This window comes from Heptranchias perlo, unplaced genomic scaffold, assembly GCF_035084215.1.
Source record: "Heptranchias perlo isolate sHepPer1 unplaced genomic scaffold, sHepPer1.hap1 HAP1_SCAFFOLD_482, whole genome shotgun sequence".
Lineage (NCBI taxonomy): Eukaryota > Metazoa > Chordata > Chondrichthyes > Hexanchiformes > Hexanchidae > Heptranchias > Heptranchias perlo.
The window spans coordinates 142,108-163,694 of record NW_027139497.1 but is presented as its reverse complement, the minus strand read 5'-3'; the positions used below and the strand labels follow the sequence as shown (position 1 = coordinate 163,694).

The window sequence follows — 21,587 nt, the reverse complement described above, 5'->3', positions numbered from 1 at the left end:
ACTGACTGGTGTGTCTCAGTCCCTCTCTCTCAGGGAGATATCTGCACACTGACTGGGGCGGGGGGGTTCTCAGCCCCTCTCTGAGGGAGACATCTGTTCACTGACTGGTGTCTCAGCTCAGGAGAGCCTGAACAGCTAGGTGCCAGCCTGGGAGGGAGAGCCCAGTTGTGATCAGTCTGTAACCTTTCCTCCTCGATCCGTTTGAAGTCCCAGTAATTTGGTGCATTTCCTGAAGGCGGTCCTGCTGGACTCATTACTGGGGTCTTGTGCAAGTGCCCATTCCCCACGGCTCAGTGAGCGACGAGAGTGTATGTGAGGGAGGGAATCACACCTGTCCCTGATCCCATTCTCACCCAGAGTCTGCACTTTTCAGAAGAGCATGTCTGGACAGTGATCAGGAGCAAGAACCATGGCTGATCTTTCCCTCTGCTGGAAATTAATAGCACAGAAATGAATTAACCCTACGCAGGCTGGATATCAAGCCGAGGCACCTTCACTGAACTGACTGCTGGTTTAAAAACCTTTTTCCTTTAATATATTCTGAACCACACTCAGCTAAAATACAGATTGATGAAACCTCCAGCAGCCACCCCAGACATAATTACAGACTTCACAAGGTACCGTGTTTTGTTCAAAAGGCACAGTTTGTCAGGCAAAAAGGATCAGTGCAGTCGTGGGAAATTTATACAAACTGTTCTTTTATTGGTACGCGACCGCGGATTCACAGTAAAAGGAAGACCGGCCCATTGGCTCGCGGGATCGGACTGCCCGCCCTCTCGACCGACTGATCCGCCAAACCCCCCCAGCCCGCCAGGCGGGCTTTTGTGGGGGGAGGCTTCATTTGTAGAGAGCGGGTGCGCGGCCGAGGCGGCGACGAGCCATTGGCGGCCGGCTCTGCCGCTTAGGTCTGGGGGTGCCCCCTGCCCCTGGCCCCCTGCCCGAGCTGCTCAATCCCGGTAAGGGACAGTAAGGGGGGGGGGGGGCGCCCGCGGAGCGAAAGACAGAAAAAGGAAACCCGCGCAGTGGGGGCTAACAATGGAACCCTGTACAAAGACTCGGAAACCCTGATTTCAAATTTACACTAGGACACGATCCCATCAATAATTAGCACTACACTAGCGGTTAAATCATAGTTACCTAATGATTCCGGCCATACAAACCCATAGCACACACACTCAACCAGCTTTCAGTCCAACCTTCCAGCAGCAGTCACTGGGACAGTGAGCAGGAGCAGGAGCCCCGGATGGTGTCCCCCGCTCCCTGACTCAGGGGCACCCAGGCCAGTTCTAGTGCAGCCCTCAGCCGAGACGGACTAACCCAGCACAGACCATGGGGGGGGGGGGGGCGGGGGGGTCGAGACCCTGCCTGGTCTGCAGTCGGGAGAGCCCAGCCAGCTGATCACAGACTGGAAGATTATTCTCAATGTTACCCCCCCCACAAGAAACAGCCAATGAGAAGGTGGGTGAACGAACAGCCCCGCAGCAAGTAGTGTCATAAAGCTCGCTCGCCCCATAAAAGCTCCAGACAATGACTGGAAGCAAGTTGTAGGTGTTTCAGACGTGGCTGGAAACTGGAGAAAGATTCCCACATCCCCTCGCGCCCACCCCACCAGAGATAAAAACACTTGTGTGAATGAATACACCCTCTGACAGTCCCCAACGCTTTCATCCTTTCACCCACCTAAAAGAGAACATTTATATTTTTTGGTCTGGCACTCTCAGCCCATCCGGCCGAGACAGGGTGAGAGGATAGAAGCGGATACTCGCTCAGCTATCAACGGGATTCATGGCAAGAGGTGACCCGAGTAATCCGCCCCTTACCTTTCCTACACTAAAATAAGGCTTTCAAGTCACGACTGTAAACTCTACGCAGCAGCTCCAGAGCGCCGGAGAACCTGTTCTTCCAGAGCCCGGCCTCCCACACGCAGCACAGGCCCGAGGCCAAGTATCAGCAGCATCTAACACAGAGAGACATGTGAACTATCAATATGGAGGGCTACAAAAAAAAAAATCATATTTAAACAGCACCACCCAATTGCGAGCGAGACGATTTTCACTGCAAGGGGAAGGTCTCACCACAACACAACTCCTTGCACCAGATAACTCGGCTCGAGGTCGGAGCTGCGTGGGAGATCGGCACTATTAAAAACATACGGGGAGAGTTTTTTTTCCTGTGTGCTGCACAGATTTTACAATCACTTTGAACGTCTGACGCAGAGGGACGACGGAGGACCCCGCCCCTTAAGATGGAGTCTCGGGGCTGGCGCTGGAGTTGTTGTCCTGGGGAGAAGAGGCTCCCCGGGGCGCCACCTCAATGATCCTGGGCTTGTCGATGATGCGGGCCGTCCGGTTCCCCTTCTCCACGATGCCGATGATCCAGGCCTGGTGACCCTCGCCGTACTTGGGGGACTTGATCTCAGCGCAGAAGCGCGCAGCCTGCTCCCGGGGCAGGCAGATCAACAAACCACCTTCCAAAAGTAAACAAAAAGTGCCGTTAAAATACAGCGAGGGTCGGGAGCGATAGAGAGACATTAGAGAATTTACAACACAGCACAGCATCAGGCCGTTCGGCCCATCAGGTCCATGCTCCACATGTGTCTCCTCCCGATCAACATATCCTTCTATTCCTTTCTCCCTCATGTGTTTATCCAGCTTCCCCTTAAATCCATCTCTGTTATTCCCCTCAACCACTCCCTGTGGGAGTGAGTTCCACATTCTCACCACTCTCTGGGTAAAGAGGTTTCTCTTTTTTTTATTCGTTCATGGGATGTGGGCATCTCTGGCGAGGCCGGCATTTATTGCCCATCCCTAATTGCCCTCGAGAAGGTGGTGGTGAGCCGCCTTCTTGAACCGCTGCAGTCCGTGTGGTGACGGTTCTCCCACAGTGCTGTTAGGGAGGGAGTTCCAGGATTTTGACCCAGCGACAATGAAGGAACGGCGATATATTTTCAAGTCGGGATGGTGTGTGACTTGGAGGGGAACGTGCAGGTGGTGTTGTTCCCATGTGCCTGCTGCCCTTGTCCTTCTAGGTGGTAGAGGTCGTAGGTTTGGGAGGTGCTGTCGAAGAAGCCTTGGCGAGTTGCTGCAGTGTGTCCTGTGGATGGTGCACACTGCAGCCACTGTGCGCCGGTGGTGAAGGGAGTGAATGTTTAGGGTGGTGGATGGGGTGCTAATCAAGCGGGCTGCTTTATCTTGGATGGTGTCGAGCTTCTTGAGTGTTGCTGGAGCTGCACTCATCCAGGCAAGTGGAGAGTATTCCATCACACTCCTGACTTGTGCCTTGTAGATGGTGGAAAGGCTTTGGGGAGTCAGGAGGTGAGTCACTCGCCGTAGAATACCCAGCCTATGACCTGCTCTCGTAGCCACGGTATTTATATGGCTGGTCCAGTTAAGTTTCTGGTCAATGGTGACCCCCAGGATGTTGATGGTGGGGGATTCGGCGATGGTAATGACGTTGAATGTCAAGGGGAGGTGGTTAGAATCTCTCTTGTTGGAGATGGTCATTGCCTGGCACTTATCTGGCGCAAATGTTACTTGCCACTTATGAGCCCAAGCCTGGATGTTGTCCAGGTCTTGCTGCATGCAGGCTCGGACTGCTTCATTATCTGAGGGGTTGCGAATGGAACTGAACACTGTGCAGTCATCAGCGAACATCCCCATTTCTGACCTCATGATGGAGGGAAGGTCATTGATGAAGCAGCTGAAGATGGTTGGGCCTAGGACACTGCCCTGAGGAACTCCTGCAGCAATGTCCTGGGGCTGAGATGATTGGCCTCCAATAACCACTACCATCTTCCTTTGTGCTAGGTATGACTCCAGCCACTGGAGAGTTTTCCCCCTGATTCCCATTGACTTCAATTTTACTAGGGCTCCTTGGTGCCACACTCGGTCAAATGCTGCCTTGATGTCAAGGGCAGTCACTCTCACCTCACCTCTGGAATTCAGCTCTTTTGTCCATGTTTGGACCAAGGCTGTAATGAGGTCTGGAGCCGAGTGGTCCTGGTGGAACCCAAACTGAGCATCGGTGAGCAGGTTATTGGTGAGTAAGTGCCGCTTGATAGCACTGTCGACGACACCTTCCATCACTTTGCTGATGATTGAGAGTAGACTGATGGGGCGGTAATTGGCCGGATTGGATTTGTCCTGCTTTTTGTGGACAGGACATACCTGGGCAATTTTCCACATTGTCGGGTGGATGCCAGTGTTGTAGCTGTACTGGAACAGCTTGGCTAGAGGCGCAGCTAGTTCTGGAGCACAAGTCTTCAGCACTACAGCTGGGATGTTGTCAGGGCCCATAGCCTTTGCTGTATCCAGTGCACTCAGCCGTTTCTTGATATCACGTGGAGTGAATCGAATTGGCCGAAGACTGGCTTCCGTGATGGTGGGGATATCGGGAGGAGGCTGAGATGGATTATCCACTCGGCACTTCTGGCTGAAGATGGTTGCAAACGCTTCAGCCTTGTCTTTTGCACTCACGTGCTGGACTCCGCCATCATTGAGAATGGGGATGTTTGCAGAGCCTCCTCCTCCCATTAGTTGTTTAATTGTCCACCACCATTCACGACTGGATGTGGCAGGACTGCAGAGCTTTGATCTGATCCGTTGGTTGTGGAATCGCTTAGCTCTGTCTGTAGCATGTTGCTTCTGCTGTTTAGCATGCATGTAGTCCTGAGTTGTAGCTTCACCAGGTTGGCACCTCATTTTTAGGTACGCCTGGTGCTGCTCCTGGCATGCTCTTCTACACTCCTCATTGAACCAGGGTTGATCCCCTGGCTTGTTGGTAATGGTAGAGTGAGGAATATGCCGGGCCATGAGGTTACAGATTGTGCTGGAATACAATTCTGCTGCTGCTGATGGCCCACAGCGCCTCATGGATGCCCAGTTTTGAGCTGCTAGATCTGTTCTGAATCTATCCCATTTAGCACGGTGGTAGTGCCACACAACACGTTGGATGGTGTCCTCAGTGCGAAGACGGGATTTCATCTCCACGAGGACTGTGCGGTGGTCACTCCTACCAATACTGTCATGGACAGATGCATTTGTGACAGGTAGATTGGTGAGGACGAGGTCAAGTAAGTTTTTCCCCTCGTGTTGGTTCGCTCACCACCTGCCGCAGGCCCAGTCTAGCAGCTATGTCCTTCAGGACTCGGCCAGCAGTGGTGCTACCGAGCCACTCTTGGTGATGGACATTGAAGTCCCCCACCCAGAGTACATTTTGTGCTTCCTCCAAGTGGTGTTCAACATGGAGGAGGACTGATTCATTAGCTGAGGGAGGACGGTAGGTGGTAATCAGCAGGAGGTTTCCTTGCCCATGTTTGACCTGATGCCATGAGATTTCATGGGGTCCAGAGTCAATGTTGAGGACTCCCAGGGCCACTCCCTCCTGACTGTATATCACTGTACCGCCACCTCTGGTGGGTCTGTCCTGCCGGTGGGACAGGACATACCCAGGGATGGTGATGGAAGAGTCTGGGACGTTGGCTGAAAGATATGATTCTGTGAGTATGGCTATGTCAGGCTGTTGCTTGACTAGTCTGTGGGACAGCTCTCCCAATTTTGGCACAAGTCCCCAGATGTTGGTAAGGAGGACCTTGCAGGGTCGACTGGGCTTGGTGTTTTGCCGTTGTCGTGTCCGGTGCCTAGTGGTCCGATGCCGGGTGGTCCGTCCGGTTTTATTCTTATTATGACTTTTCGTAGTGAGATTTTACAACTGAGTGGCTTGCTCGGCCATTTCAGAGGGTAATTAAGAATCAACCACATTGCTGTGGGTCTGGAGTCACATATCGGCCAGACCGGGCGGGTAAGGGCGGCAGGCTTCCTTCCCTAAAGGACATTAGTGAACCAGATGGGTTTTTACGACAATCCGGTAGTTTCATGACCATCATTACTGATACTAGTATTTTAATTCCAGATTTTTATTTAATTAATTGAATTTAATTAATTGAATTTAAATTCGCCAGCTGCCGTGGCGGGATTTGAACTCATGACTCTGGATTTTAGTCCAGGCCTCTGGATTACTAGCCCAGTAACATAACCACTATGCTACCGTACCCTGGATTTATTAGTGACTATCTTATATTTATGGCCCCAAGTTCTGGTCTCCCTCACAAGTGGAAACATCTTCTCTACATCGACCCTATCAAACCCTTTCATAATTTTAAAGACCTCGATCAGGTCACCCCTCAGCTTCTCTGTTCGAGAGAAATGAGCCCCAGCCTGTTCAGTCTTTCCTGATAGTTAGAACCTCTCAGTTCTGGTACCATCCTTGAGAATCTTTTTCTGCACCTTCTCCAGTGCCTCTATATCCTTTTTGTAATATGGAGATCAGAACTGTGCACAGTGCTCTGAACAACCTGCAAGATTGTTTATTACCCTCCCTCCCCTAAAGGCGGCAACTCTCAGGGGCTCCACAAGTAGCAGCTGCTCTCTGGTACCTCACCCCTAAGTGGTGTGTGATGGTGGGATATTCAACCGTGACAGGCACTACAACGGAGCCCAATGCTATCATCACCCAACATCCAGACACAGTGTCTGGCCGGGGGTCACTGGACAGTGATGAGGAGCAGGAGCCCTGGCCGATTCCAACCCCCCACCGTTGTCTCCCTGACCCAGAGGCACTGAGGCCAGATGTAGCGCCCCTACTCAGAGATCAGCTAACTCAGCACAGACCGGGGATGAAAGTCGGGCCTTTCCTGGTCTGTGTGGCTCCGTCACTGTACCACCGTGACCAAAAAGGGGTGGTCGGTTGAACTTTACCCCCTTCAGTTCCAACCCGAGGGGGCGAACAAGGTGCCTGCAGTTTGCCCCCTTCTCACCTGATGTCTCTGCTGACGTGCCGTGGAGCAGCCCGAACATGTTCCCGCACGCTTTGCTGATGGCCGCCATCTTGGCGATGATCGGGAGGTTGTGGATGACGAACGAGACCTCGTTGCGCTGCTGCTTAGCGAGGTTCTGGGCGTGGCCGAGAATTCCGAACCCTGTGATGTCAGTGGCAGCGTGAGCGTTGAACGTGTGCATCAGTCCAGCGGCTGCAGAGGGGGGGGGGGGGGGGGGGAGAGCCGCAGGTTACTCACTCAATGTCAGTCTTTCGCTAACCCCAATACTCAGTCCAACCTGAGACACACATTACTCACTGCAGACTGACCACAATCCTAGTAGGCAGTGAGCACAGGCCCAGGCTCCCAAACATCCATTCATCCCGAGGGAGCCCAGACAGTGACCGTCAGCCCGGCCCGACCTCGTCCTCATCCAGACAGTGACCGTCAGCCTGGCCCGGCCCCGTCCTCATCCAGACAGTGACCGTCAGCCCGACCCCGTCCTCATCCAGACAGTGACCGTCGGCCCGGCCCGGCCCCGTCCTCATCCAGACAGTGACCGTCAGCCCGGCCCGACCCTGTCCTCATCCAGACAGTGACCGTCGGCCCGGCCCGGCCCCGTCCTCATCCAGACAGTGACCGTCAGCCCGACCTCGTCCTCATCCAGACAGCGACCGTTGGCCCAGCCCGACCCCGTCCTCATCCTCATCCAGACACTGACCGTCAGCCCGGCCCGACCCTATCTGAACACAAACTGCGACTGTCAGCGTGGTCTGATCGCTGTACATCCACACACACATTTCAGGGGCTGCTGCAGAGCGATGAGGAGCAGGTACTCTGGCCGATTCCCTCCCCGGCCGTGACCCGATGGACCTCGGACTCTGCTCCCATCGCCCGGTTACCTGTACGGTTGAGCCGTGCCATATTGAACATGGCCTCTTGATACGCGAGCTCCACGTCCTCCTGGGAAACCACGAGCTTGATCTTGTTCCACTTCTCCGGCTGTGGAGGGAGGGGGAAGGAAAGAAAACCTGGAGTTAGTGCTTATGGAAGGTTAACAGAGACTTCAAGCACGACACCCAGGTGAAACGCCCACGGCCAAAGCAACTGAAATACAGCTGCGGCTCTGCAGGCAACTCCATCAGGTGGGCAAGTGGGTCCCCTTCACTGTGGTACTGAGAGTGGGACGATCCCAGGTTCCCTTCCCAGTCTCAGCCGGGGCGGATTGTGGTGGGGGGGGGGGTAAGAGACGATTCTCGGTGCCCCTGGGTTAGTAAGGGTTAAAAATCAATCAGGCAGAGTTCCTGCTCCTGATCGCTAGGCAGCGTCTCTGGCTAGAAAGTGCACCTCTCTCCGGTTGTTGAGCGTGATGCCACTGTGGTCAAATAGCCCACCCTACACGATAAATTGGATGAGATACAGGAGCGTGCTCGGAGCATGTAGGACGGTGTCCCGGCAGCTGCCAGTGCCGCTGTGGGAAAAGAGAGGAGAAACTGGACAAGAACTGGTCAACAGCAGGGGGCTCTACATCAAAGGGGTAGGATTGCATCCAGAACATGAAAGCTGCCAAGTGACTTGGGAAGAGTACCCCAGCACCTGGAGCAGCTCCCACTGCTGCACGACTCCACTATCCTATCTGGAGCCTGCGGCCCCAGCAGGACACGGGAGAAGGCACAGTCTGGCCTCTTGTGCATCTCTAATTTCCATTGCTCTCCCATTGGTGGCCGTGCCTTTGGCTGACTAGGCAGAGTTCTGGAATTCAGTGTGGATTTTTTATTTGATTTACTCCTGTGCAGTGCCGTGGGACGTTTTATACGTTAAACCTGCTGTATAAATGCATGTTGTTGTTTGGCCATTTGAAGCCCTCTCCATACCTTGCCAGGCATGACTTCAGGTGCTGATCAGTCTGCTCGTGACCAACAGTGGGACACTTGGCTGATCTTTTCCCCTCTCCCTACGCCAAGGGGCTGTGAACCCAGTTGTAGGCGATCGAACCCCAAACCTTCCTGCTCCGTATGGCTCAGCGATGAAGAGTCTAGGGTCAGACATCAGTGGAACTGTACCCCAGCGAGAAGGTTGTTTTTAGATCAGCGCTCACACCCGACGACCCCAGAAAGCCCCCTCCCAAGTCCCCCTCACTTACATTTTCCAGCCACTGGTGGCTGTTTACAGCAACCTGCGTTCCCAGTGGTTTCGTCAACACCAACACATCGCCTGGAACCGCGTTGTCTGGCCTTTGGGAGAGAGGAGAGAGGGGGGGGAATTAACAGGAATCACGAGACAGCAGGAAGCTCAGGCACGACAGCTCACCTGCACTGCCTTTCAAACTTCTCTGAAACACATGTAATGAAGGTCCAGCATCCTTTTTGAATCTATCCACCCAACGCACGCAGTTCTAATAAGCCTTTTGTAGAGTGTTTTTTGGCTCCCCTGAAGGCACTGACTCTCTGGGGGTACAGTTCATAAGCACCGAACTCCCTCGGCCATCACACGTAAGTGACACCGTCTGAGCTGGACAGAGTGTGGCAGTAAATTTCACCCGGGGGGTGGGATCAACAGTGGGAAACTGGTTGATTGGTTCCCTCTCAGCCGCAGCTCACTGGGTGTCACTCGCCTCTGAGTCAGAAATTTGTGGGTTCAAGTCCCACTCCAGAGACTTGGGCACAAAATCCAGTCCAACACTCCCAGTGCAGTGCTGAGGGAGCGCCGCCCTGTCGGAGGGGCAGTGCTGAGGGAGCGCCGCCCTGTCGGAGGGGCAGTGCTGAGGGAGCGCCGCCCTGTCGGAGGGGCAGTGCTGAGGGAGCGCCGCCCTGTCGGAGGGGCAGTGCTGAGGGAGCGCCGCCCCAGAGGTGCCGTCTTTCGGGGTGAGATGTTAAACCGGGGCCCCGTCTGCCCCTCTCAGGTGGATGTAAAAGCTCCCACGGCCACTATTGGAAGAAGAGCAGGGGGAGTTCTCCCCGGTGTCCTGGGGCCAATATTTATCCCTCAACCAACATTACTAAAAAACAGATGATCTGGTCATTATCACATTGCTGTTTGTGGGATCTTGCTGTGCGCAAATTGGCTGCTGCATTTCCTACATTACAGCAGTGACCACACTTCAAAAAAAATACTTTGCTGTCTGTAAAGCGCTTTGGGATGCTCTGCGGTGGTGAAAGATGCTGTAGAAATGCACGTTCCTTTCTTTTCTACAAGGGACAGTGAGCCCAGTTGTAGGTGATCAAACCCCAAACCTTTCTGCTTCGTATGTCTCAGTTACGTACTGTCCAGGGTAACAGAAAGAATGGGCAGTGGGGGCAGGAGACACCTGTGGAATTGTACTCCAGCAAGAAGCTGAGTCTTTAGGAGAGGCACTGAATTAAAAACACACACAAAGATCCTTCGACTTGCTGTACTGAGTTTAACACGGTTGCTGTCTGGGCTTATCCTACTTACATGATGAATTCATTGGGTTGGCACACGACCGTCGCCACCCCTCCTATGATGATCCAAGGGTTCACCACCGTCTGGCCGCCCGTCACAGAGGTGCCACCCTCCTCTGCTGCGTCCTTGAAACCTCTGATCATCAGCGGAACCACTTTGTCTCGCTCCTACCAACACAAAACAGCGGGTTAGTTACCCGAAGCTCCTTTAGATTGGTTTACGGTGGTGATGGGTACAGATACAGTGCTTGAAGTCCTGCCAGAGGTAGCCTTCTCCATACGCACACAGATTCTACTCTCGCTGCCTTACCTTATCAGTCATTTTCTGACTCACACTCAGCAGCATCAGCATGTTGTCACATTCTGTTATGCCCATAGCGTAGAGATCGCTCAGGACATTCGCACAGGCAATTCGCCCCTAGACATGAGAAAACACAAGGGTCAGACACCATACCCTGAAAAGCCCAGCATTGAAGATACAGACACTGACACTCCAATTTTTTAAGCAACAACCAAATCTCACTCCAGCTGTGAAGAGACAGCAGTCCTTCCAACCAGAGCAATTAATGCAGTAATACATAGAAACTGACAAAATTCAGCTTTGTGTATGGCATCTTATCAAATCTCAAATGCCTGGAAGTGCTTCACATGCCGCTAATTACTTTGAATTGCAGGGACTGTCAAGCAAGCAAACTCTGCATCGTAATATACATTAGCACATTTCCCAGGATAGTGATCATAGTGCGTCAGAGGCTAACTCTTTAAATAACACTAGACACAAATAATAAACAGAAACAAGATTAAATGTAATAAATTCAGAATAAAGGGCAACAGAGTTGCTGTAGTGCATCATGTAGATTGCACATACTGCAGCCACAGTGCACTGATGGAGAGGGTGAATGCTGCGTCTGATGACAGAGCCAATCAATTGGATCGCTGTGTCCTAGATGTTATACACTGACAGACCCGGACCCCCCAGTACTGTACCCCAGTGTTATACAGTGACAGACCCGGACCCACCAGTACTGTACCCCAGTGTTATACACTGACAGACCCGGACCCACCAGTACTGTACCCCAGTGTTATACACTGACAGACCCGGACCCACCAGTACTGTACCCCAGTGTTATACACTGACAGACCTGGACCCACCAGTACTGTACCCCAGTGTTATACAGTGACAGACCCGGACCCCCCCAGTACTGTACCCCAGTGTTATACACTGACAGACCCGGACCCCCCAGTACTGTACCCCAGTGTTATACAGTGACAGACCCGGACCCACCAGTACTGTACCCCAGTGTTATACAGTGACAGACCTGGACCCACCAGTACTGTACCCCAGTGTTATACAGAGACAGACCTGGACCCACCAGTACTGTACCCCAGTGTTATACAGGGACAGACCCGGACCCACCAGTACTGTACCCCAGTGTTATACAGTGACAGACCCGGACCCACCAGTACTGTATCCCAGTGTTATACAGTGACAGACCCGGACCCCCCAGTACTGTACCCCAGTGTTATACAGTGACAGACCTGGACCCCCCAGTACTGTACCCCAGTGTTATACAGTGACAGACCTGGACCCCCCAGTACTGTACCCCAGTGTTATACAGTGACAGACCTGGACCCCCCAGTACTGTACCCCAGTGTTATACAGTGACAGACCTGGACCCCCCAGTACTGTACCCCAGTGTTATACAGTGACAGACCTGGACCCCCCAGTACTGTACCCCAGTGTTATACAGTGACAGACCTGTACCCACCAGTACTGTACCCCAGTGTTATACAGTGACAGACCTGGACCCACCAGTACTGTACCCCAGTGTTATACAATGACAGACCTGGACCCCCCAGTACTGTACCCCAGTGTTATACAGTGACAGACCTGGACCCCCCAGTACTGTACCCCAGTGTTATACACTGACAGACCTGGACCCACCAGTACTGTACCCCAGTGTTATACAGTGACAGACCCGGACCCACCAGTACTGTACCCCAGTGTTATACACTGACAGACCTGGACCCACCAGTACTGTACCCCAGTGTTATACACTGACAGACCTGGACCCACCAGTACTGTACCCCAGTGTTATACAGTGACAGACCCGGACCCACCAGTACTGTACCCCAGTGTTATACAGGGACAGACCTGGACCCACCAGTACTGTACCCCAGTGTTATACAGTGACAGACCCGGACCCACCAGTACTGTACCCCAGTGTTATACAGTGACAGACCTGGACCCACCAGTACTGTACCCTCGTGTTATACAGTGACAGACCCGGACCCACCAGTACTGTACCCCAGGATTATACAGAGACAGACCTGGACCCACCAGTACCGTTCCCAGTGTTATTAAGCATAAAATGCTCTGTCCAGACACACCCCAAGTTTGAAGGGCCAGAATCTAATTGTCCCACTGGCTTTTTTTCCCCTCCCCTGCAAGTGGGCACAGAATGGAAATTTTACACTCCCACCTGGTAAGCAACAAGGAACATGTCAAGCATCCACCTTGACCGGGGATATCTAGTGACAACACCTTGTGGCTATTTAAAGACTCCCCCTAAAGATTATTGCAGTTTCAATTAAGATATTAAATCCGCCATTTGAGACGGTAATGGCGAAAAATTAAGTGAATGCTTAAAATTTTGCAATTAAGTGTTTTTTGTACATTAGCAACACAGAAAGCTGAAAGTTCGTTATCAGCATTCCTGCTTATACAAGACTCACGTCACTTGATCTGCAACTCCTCTTTCCCCCAAATCCCAATAATCCCAATTTATTAAACCGCGACTGCTACCTTAATCTACAGAACTGAAACGTTGATTTGTGCTTAGTTTGGCTCCTCCTCTCCTTAAGCTGACGACCACTCCACACTCACCAGGTGCCATTCTCCAATTGGGAGGCTCGACAATGCGTATGTTCAGACCCAGGTGGGTGGAGCAAAGGGCAGTACACAGCTGAGCCCAATCCAGCCTTCACCTGACTCACACACACACCTCTCTGATCCACGAGGCCAATTGTAGCTCCCACTACCCCCACCCCAGCTGAGATGATCTAATTCAGCACAGACTGGGGGTGGGCCCGGGAACCTTCCCGATCTTTAGGTGCTCACCGACTTCACCAGCTAAACTGGGAGAACTCCCTGCTCCTCTTCCAGTTGTGCCGTGGGATCTTTCACTTCCATCCGAACAGGCAGACTTTTTAATTATTAAATCAAAAGGCCCAGAGTAAATACAAGGAGATTAAAAATTAACCCAAGTACATGGTTAGGACTGAAGGTCACAGAAACATTTGGCAATAAGACTAGCTACTGACAGATGTCCCGCTCGATCCATCAGACTGTCACATTCTCACCTTCACTGCAGTTACAGGCCTTGCTTAATATTTCAAACCCTGATCTCATACCATCAGTGTAGCAACTAGCATCTCCCAGTGGAGGGTAGAAGGGGGAAATACGGGAGATTTACTTGACGAGACGTTAACCTGAGGCCCTATCTGACAGTTTGGGTGGATATTAAAGATCCCACGGACACTGTTGGAAGAGAGCAGGGTAGTTCTCCCCAGTGTCCTTGGGTCAATATTCCTCCCTCAACCAACACCCACGACAGATTAAATGGCCTTTCACGACTCGCGAGATATGCTGAGTGCAAAACAGCTGCCACAATTACCTGCAAAACAACTGTCACTGCACTTCAAAGTGAGTCAGTGCACGTGAAGTGCTGCAAGACATTTGAGAGCCATGATAAGGTGCTATATAAATACAAGTCTGTCCTTCTAACTGAACACGTCAGGTCCACAGCACACGTTGGGAGTCACTAGCTGTGCCACTTAAGCAAGTTTACCCCGTTGCGGCAGTTAATAAGAACCGTATCAAACAGTGTGTCTCAGCTCGTCTAACGTTGCAGTTCATGACAGGACGGAAGATTCTCACTGATACATCAAACCATTACTCCAGACACAGGAAGAAACTCTGAGGGAAACCAGTCAGTCGCTGAATGGGAACTGACTGAAGAGCTGCACTGAACTGAAGACAATTTCAAATACACTCATAGGAACAGGAGGCCATTCAGCCCCTCAAGCCTGTTGCATGCTGCAGGTAGGTGAATAACACCCCAAAGCATGATAGCAGCACACACGCATGCATGTTGAACTAAAATGGTTTTAGAAATGCTTTGAATAAAACGCAGCAATACTGAGAGGACTCAGATACAATCAGCGCTGCTAACAGCTCATTTGGTAAATGTTGTCCGGTCCGTGGTCTGTACTGAATTAGCCATCAGCCGAGATGCCGGTGGGGGCGTGATGCCCAGTCTTTGGGTGGGGGGGGAGAAAGCAGTCGGCCAGGCTTTCCATTCCCAATTTCTACTCAGTGTTCCATGCTGGAAAGCACGGAGACAGGCCTGTGGCCAAGATCAGGTCCACCTGTGACGTCTCCCACAGTTGAACACCCTGTGGATACTCTGGACTCGAACACACGACAAGCGGCCCGCTTGTGTGAGGTATGAGAGGGCGGGCGTATCTCAGCAAGGGTCAGTACCAGCAGGAAGGGAGAGCGGGAACGTTAGCAGAACGTAACTTCTACGCCGGTCTCCGAAATCCCGCCAACATTTTCCATTTGAACGTAAATACCGAGCACCCAATTTCAGAACATACCATCATATAGGGGTCGTCGACTAACGGATAGAAGAAGTCTGTCGTCTGAACGAGAGAGAGCCCTCCATGCCGCAGCGGGATCACGCACGAATCCATACCGATCCCTGAAAGAGAGAGTCAGGTTAAAACTTCACGACCTGCTGCGAGATACAGAAACTGGGACCAGGCAGAGCAGCAGGTTTATCACTATGCCCGGGTTTCCCTTTTCCATTACAGGCTTTGCACTGGGATTGTGCTGGTAACAGCGAATGAGTAGAAAACAATTGATTTGCAACTGGACATTGTGGACAAGTCGCCACGAGTTATGGGACCAAACATTGGGAGCTCTCCTGATAACGGTGACACAAATGCAGTGCAATTGGGCAGGTCCCGAGCTCAAGTGCACGCTCTGATCTGTTCTGGAGGGAACCAGCCAAAGCACGGAAATCGTACGTGTAGGGACATCACGAGAGGACAGGATCGGGCTTGGCTGTGTTGCCCTATACGGTCGAGTAGCTGGCACCAATCACGTCCAGGCTCACACATTTTTAAAAATTTGTTCATGGGATGTGGGCGTCACTGGCGAGGCCGGCATTTATTGCCCATCCCTAATTGCCCCTTGAGAAGGTGGTGGTGAGCCGCCTTCTTGAACCGCTGCAGTCCATGTGGTGAAGGTTCTCCCACAGTGCTGTTAGGGAGGGAGTTCCAGGATTTTGACCCAGCGACGATGAAGGAACGGCCGATATATTTCCAAGTCGGGATGGTGTGTGACTCGGAGGGGAACGTGCAGGTGGTGTTGTTCCCATGTGCCTGCTGCCCTTGTCCTTCTAGGTGGTAGAGGTCGCGGGTTTGGGAGGTGCTGTCGAAGAAGCCTTGGCGAGTTACTGCAGTGCATCCTGTGGATGGTACACACTGCAGCCACGGTGCGCCGGTGGTGAAGGGAGTGAATGTTTAGGGTGGTGGATGGGGTGCCAATCAAGCGGGCTGCTTTGTCCTGAACAACAGACATTGAGGTGAAATAGCTGGTTCCGTGGCAGCACAAGTTACTTCTCGCAGGAAAGGAAGCTGAAAAAAACAAAACTATCTGGAAAAAAAGGCGACATCCACCCGGGGGAGATTTGGAAAATGCTGACAAACTGCTTCTGTCAGGCCGGCCTGCATTGCGATCGTGAATAGAATATTCCCCACATGGTATTCACAGACCAAATTCTTTCTGCACACCCAGCTTCAACCCAGCGAGGGAGGCTGGCTGAATAGATTACTATCTTTTTAAAAACAAACCCGCAAATTTGCAGGGCTATGGGGAAAGAGCAGGGGGGAGTGGGACTCATTAGATAGTGCTTTTAAAGAGCCAGTACAGGCCGGATGGCCACCTTCTGTGCTGTATCATTCAATGATCCTCAATGGACATTGGTTTCTGTGCTTTTTCAAGTCTCTTCGCTCTGTTGGCAAGACATGAAATCCAAGAATTACACGTGTTATGATCCCCACTGGCCTACAGGAAAGCACGGCAGGGGCTCGGGAGGGGGAAAGAGAAGACACTTGAACAAGGACTACCACCTAACCCAGTTACTTCAGAAGCACATCTTGCGTTCGCATATTGGCGGATGAGGCAGCCATTTTGACACACAATTTGGCCTCAGTGCCCCTGGGTTAGGGAGGGGGTGAATCCACCTGAGTTTTTTTTAAAATTCATTCTGGGAACGTGGGCGTCGCTGGAGAGGCCGGCATTTATTGCCCCTTGAGAAGGTGGCAGTGAGCCGCCTTCTTGAACCGCTGCAGTCCGTGCGGTGAAGGTTCTCCCACAGTGCCGTAAGGGAGGGAGTTCCAGGGTTTGGACCCAGCGACGATGAAGGGACGGCCGATACGTGTCCAAGTCGGGATGCTGTGTGACTTGGGAGTTGCCGCTCCTGATCACTGCCGGAAAAGCTCACAGATTCATTAAGCGAGGGCGGTATCGGGTTCCGCCGCGACGCCCCCCGCAGTCGAACATCCTGCCAACCTGCACTCCCTCTCCGGGCGCACTCGGAACGCCCGAGCCCCCGGGGTGAGGCAGGAGAGGGCGGCCAGCACCTGCGAGCCCCCCCACCCACCGTGTCCTGGCGAACGTCTGGATGGGTGGGAGGGAGGGGAGACCATGTTAGCACTTGTCCCGCCCCCCCCACCGTGCATCAGCGCCCCCTCATTGGTGGAGCCACGCGTCAATCATCGGGGCGCCGCCCAACCACCCATTGGCCGGCGCCTCCTGTCAATCATCCGAGCGGGCGCGTCGCTAATTGGCTGCGCCGGGTGTCAATCAACATGAATAGACGCCCGCCCTCCCTCTTTCCCTCCTTCCTACCCACCCCGCGGCCTACTTTATTTAAATCAACTCATCCACGGGATCGGGTTCCTAAAGAGCCCGGGGGGGGGGGGGGGGGGGGGAACTCACCGATCCGCGGCATGACGGTGCCCAGGAACTGGTTGTCATCGTCGCCCCCGGCCCCGGCGTCGGGCTGCGGCTCGGGCCCGAGTCCCTGCAGGAGTTTGAGCAGCACCTCCTGCGGGACCTTGCAGCCTCATCCCTTCATGTCGGAGAGGGCGGTGAGGCGGAAACCCTTGTCCAGCTCGTGGTCCTCGGGGTCGAAGGAGCGGTAGAAGGAGGCCGACATCTTGAGGGCGGGCGGGCGGGCGGGCGGTCGCTGCTCGTGCTCGGGGGGCGCGCGAAGCCTCAACCGATCGCCCCGATTCGAAAATTTGAATCCCAACGGCTCCCAGCCCTCCGTCTGCGCCTGCGCGCGGGCCCGCCTTCCAACTGTGGGGCGGTGGTGGGTTAACCCATTCTCGCGAGTGGGGGGGGGGGGGGGAATTCGGGCAGGCGGACCCTGCGGCCTTCAAACCCAAGCGAGACAAAGACTTAAAAACAGCACGTCGCTCGTGTTGGAGTTGAAACGATTAGCGTTTGCCTCGGGTTGATCGAGATCCGATCCATTTGCGCGGCAAGAATTGACTTCTGTCTCTCCGGCCACCCCCATCGGGCTTGGGGATGGTTCATTCCGCCGCCGGCCCGCGCGCTCATGAATATTTATGAGCTACGGGCTCATTAATATGCAAATATATATCGAACAGGCTAAAGAGGTTGTCCATGGCCTTACTGTGGTAATGGTAGTCTTTGTATTTATATCAGAGCCATAATCCTCTCGTTGAAATGTGTCAAAAGTGTTTTACACACATATTAATAATAAAAACATTACTTTTGGAGTGCACTGACTGTTGTTATGTATGCAATGTGGCGGCCATTTTGTGCACAGCAAGATCCCATGAACAGCAATTCTTTGAATGACCAAGTTAATCTGCGTTTTTTTTCTAGGTGGTGTTGGTTGAGGGACGAGCGTTGGCCGGAGACACTGGGAGGACTTCCTGCTCATCCGACAGTGCTGTTGGCATTCTTTTTTTTTAAGGTCCAACCGAAAGGACAGACGCCTCGTCAGGGAAAAAACAAGGTGACTGAAGTCAAGGTTCAAACTGACCAAATGGAGGATGTCAGACTGGTGTCGCCCAAATGCTGAACAACACGTGGAATGGACTTTGGGAATGTCCCAGCGTTGAAAACCCTACAGATGAGGGAAGCCATTTTGCCCGTCTTGAGTTTATCCAAAAAGAAACCTAACACTCTCTCCACTGCATCATTAACATGTATCTTCAATAAATTTCACAGGAACAGGAGGAGGCCATTCTGCTCCTTGAGCCTGCTCCGCCATTCAATTAGAACATGGCTGATCTGTACCTCAACTCCATTTACCCGTCTTAGCTCAACAATCCCTTGATGTACCCTTACCAAATCTCTCGATTGTGTTTCCACTACCCAAACCCCAAAAACCCATATCAAGCATTGATCACTCTGCGTGGTGAGGTTGACCTTGTGCAAGGCATTGGTTAGGCCATATTTGGAGTATTGTGTACAGTTCTGGGCACCAGGTTATAGGACGGAGATTTCATGGAATGGGCGCAGTGCAGATTCACTAGAATGAAACCAGGAATGAGAGGTTATATTTATAGAAACATAGAAAATAGGAGCAAGAGTAGGCCATTCGGCCCTTCAGGCCTGCTCCGCCATTCAAATGATCATGGCTGATCGTCTAACTCAGTACCCTGTTCCTGCTTTTTCCCCATATCCCTTCATCCCTTCAGCATTAAGAAGTGTATCTATCTCCTTCTTGAATACATCTAATGACTTGGCCTCCACTGCCTTCTGTGGTAGAGAATTCCACAGGTTCACCACCCTCTGAGTGAAGAGATTTCTCCTCATCTCGGTTCTAAATGGCATACCCCGTATCCTGCGACTGTGACCCCCTGGTTCTGGACTCCCCAGTCATCGGGAACATCCTCCCTGCATCTAGTCTGCCTAGTCCTGTTAGAATTTTATATGTTTCGATGAGATCACCTCTCATTCTTCTAAACTCGAGTGAATATAGGCCGAGTCGACCCAATCTCTCCTCATACGTCAGTCCTGCCATCCCAGGAATCAGTCTGGTAAACCTTCGTTGCATTCCCTCCATGGCAAGGACATCCTTCCTCAGATAAGGAGACCAAAACTGCACACAATACTCCAGATGTTGTGAAGAAAAGCTTAGAAAATTGGGCCAATTCCCTGGAACAGGGACAATTGAAAGGGGATCTAATAGAGGTTTTTGAGATTCCGAAATGGTGAGAGATTGTTCCCAGTAGTTGGTGAATCGGTAATGGGGAGGCCCAGACTGCGGAGCATCGCTGGAAGAATGAAGGGGGAATGAGAAGGAATGTTTTTACAAAGTGGGTTATTACAACAGTGAATGCTTCACCACAAAGAGAAGTAGGGAGATTAGAGTAGACCACTCCAGTTGGAGAGCGAGTACCGACTTAGGCGGATGGGCCGAATGGGCTCAGTCTGTATTATAAATCACAGCTGATGAATTACTTTTGAAATAATTTACTCGAAAGTAAAAATACTGAATTGGAGGAGGGCCAATTTCAGAGGGATGAGAACAGATCTGGCCCGGGTAAATTGGAATCAAAGATTGGCAGGCAAAACTGTAATTGAACACTGGGTGGCTTTTAAAGAGGAGATGGTTCAGGTACAGTCTAGGTACATTCCCACGCGGGAGAAAAGTAAGGCAACTAAATCCAGAGCTCCCCGGATAACAAAAGAGGTAGTAAGATAAAGCAGAAAAAAAGGGGCATATGACAGATCTCAGGTTGATAACACAAGTGAGAACCAGGCAGATTATAGAAAGTTCAGAGGGGAAGTGAAAAAGGAAATAAGAGGGGCAAAGAGAGAGTATGAGAATAGACTGGTGGCAAACATAAAAGGGAATCCAAAAGTCTTCTTTAGGCATGTAAACAGTAAGAGGAGGGGTGGGGCCGATCAGGGACCATGGAGGCAGAGGGCATGGCCGAGGTACTAAATGAGTACTTTGCATCTGTCTTTACCAAGGAAGAAGATGCTGCCAGAGTCTCAGTAAAGGAAGATATAGTTGAGATACTGGATGGGCTAAAAATTGATAAACAGGTCCGAGAAAGGCTAGCTGTACCTAAAGTAGATAAGTCACCCGGTTCTGAGGACTGGAGAATTGCGAATGTTACACCCTTGTTCAAAAAAAGGTGCAAGGATAAACCCAGCAACTACAGGCCAGTCAGTTTAACCTCGGTGGTGGGGAAACTTTTAGAAACGATAATCCGGGACAGAATTAACAGTCACTTGGACAAGTGTGGATTGATTAGGGAAAGCCAGCATGGATTTGTTAAAGGCAAATCGTGTTTAACTAACTTGTTAGAGTTTTTTTTTATTCGTTCACGGGATGTGGGCGTCGCTGGCGAGGCCGGCATTTGTTGCCCATCCCTAATTGCCCTCGAGAAGGTGGTGGTGAGCCGCCTTCTTGAACCGCTGCAGTCCGTGTGGTGACGGTTCTCCCACAGTGCTGTTAGGAAGGGAGTTCCAGGATTTTGACCCAGCGACAATGAAGGAACGGCGATATATTTCCAAATCGGGATGGTGTGTGACTTGGAGGGGAACGTGCAGGTGGTGTTGTTCCCATGTGCCTGCTGCTCTTGTCCGACTAGATGGTAGAGGTCGTGGGTTTGGGAGGTGCTGTCGAAGAAGCCTTGGCGAGTTGCTGCAGTGCATCCTGTGGATGGTACACACTGCAGCCACGGTGCGCCAGTGGTCATAGAATCATAGAAGTTACAACATGGAAACTGGCCCTTCGGCCCAACATGTCCATGTCGCCCAGTTTATACCACTAAGCTAGTCCCAATTTCCTGCACTTGGCCCATATCCCTCTATACCCATCTTACCCATGTAACTGTCCAAATGCTTTTTAAAAGACAAAATTGTACCCGCCTCTACTACTGCCTCTGGCAGCTTGTTCCAGACACTCACCACCCTTTGAGTGAAAAAATTGCCCCTCTGGACCCTTTTGTATCTCTCCCCTCTCACCTTAAATCTATGCCCCCTCGTTATAGACTCCCCTACCTTTGGGAAAAGATTTTGACTATCTACCTTATCTATGCCCCTCATTATTTTATAGACTTCTATAAGATCAACCCTTAACCTCCTACTCTCCAGGGAAAAAAGTCCCAGTCTGTCTAACCTCTCCCTATAAGTCAAACCATCAAGTCCCGGTAGCATCCTAGTAAATCTTTTCTGCACTGCAGAAGGGAGTGAATGTTTAGGGTGCCAATCAAGCGGGCTG

At 51.9% G+C, this 21,587-nt stretch overlaps 1 protein-coding gene and 1 long non-coding RNA gene across 2 annotated transcripts; one reads left to right on the top strand and one right to left on the bottom strand.

Annotated features, from left to right (window-relative positions):
* Window positions 1–678: 678 nt before the first annotated feature.
* On the bottom strand, window positions 679–17,666 carry LOC137313779 (selenide, water dikinase 1-like). The gene is made up of 8 exons (XM_067979572.1): window positions 17,309–17,666; window positions 14,899–15,002; window positions 10,547–10,654; window positions 10,250–10,404; window positions 8,958–9,048; window positions 7,717–7,816; window positions 6,815–7,027; window positions 679–2,467 (listed from the first exon to the last, which is right to left on the bottom strand). Exons 1-8 carry the CDS (start codon window positions 17,319–17,321, stop codon window positions 2,241–2,243), a joined length of 1,011 nt encoding a protein of 336 aa, XP_067835673.1. The 5' UTR covers window positions 17,322–17,666; the 3' UTR covers window positions 679–2,240.
* Window positions 17,667–17,738: 72 nt separating this feature from the next.
* LOC137313781 (uncharacterized) lies at window positions 17,739–18,627 on the top strand. Its single transcript, XR_010961053.1, has 2 exons — window positions 17,739–18,015; window positions 18,227–18,627. It is a non-coding gene; the product is annotated as an uncharacterized lncRNA (long non-coding RNA).
* Window positions 18,628–21,587: the final 2,960 nt, after the last annotated feature.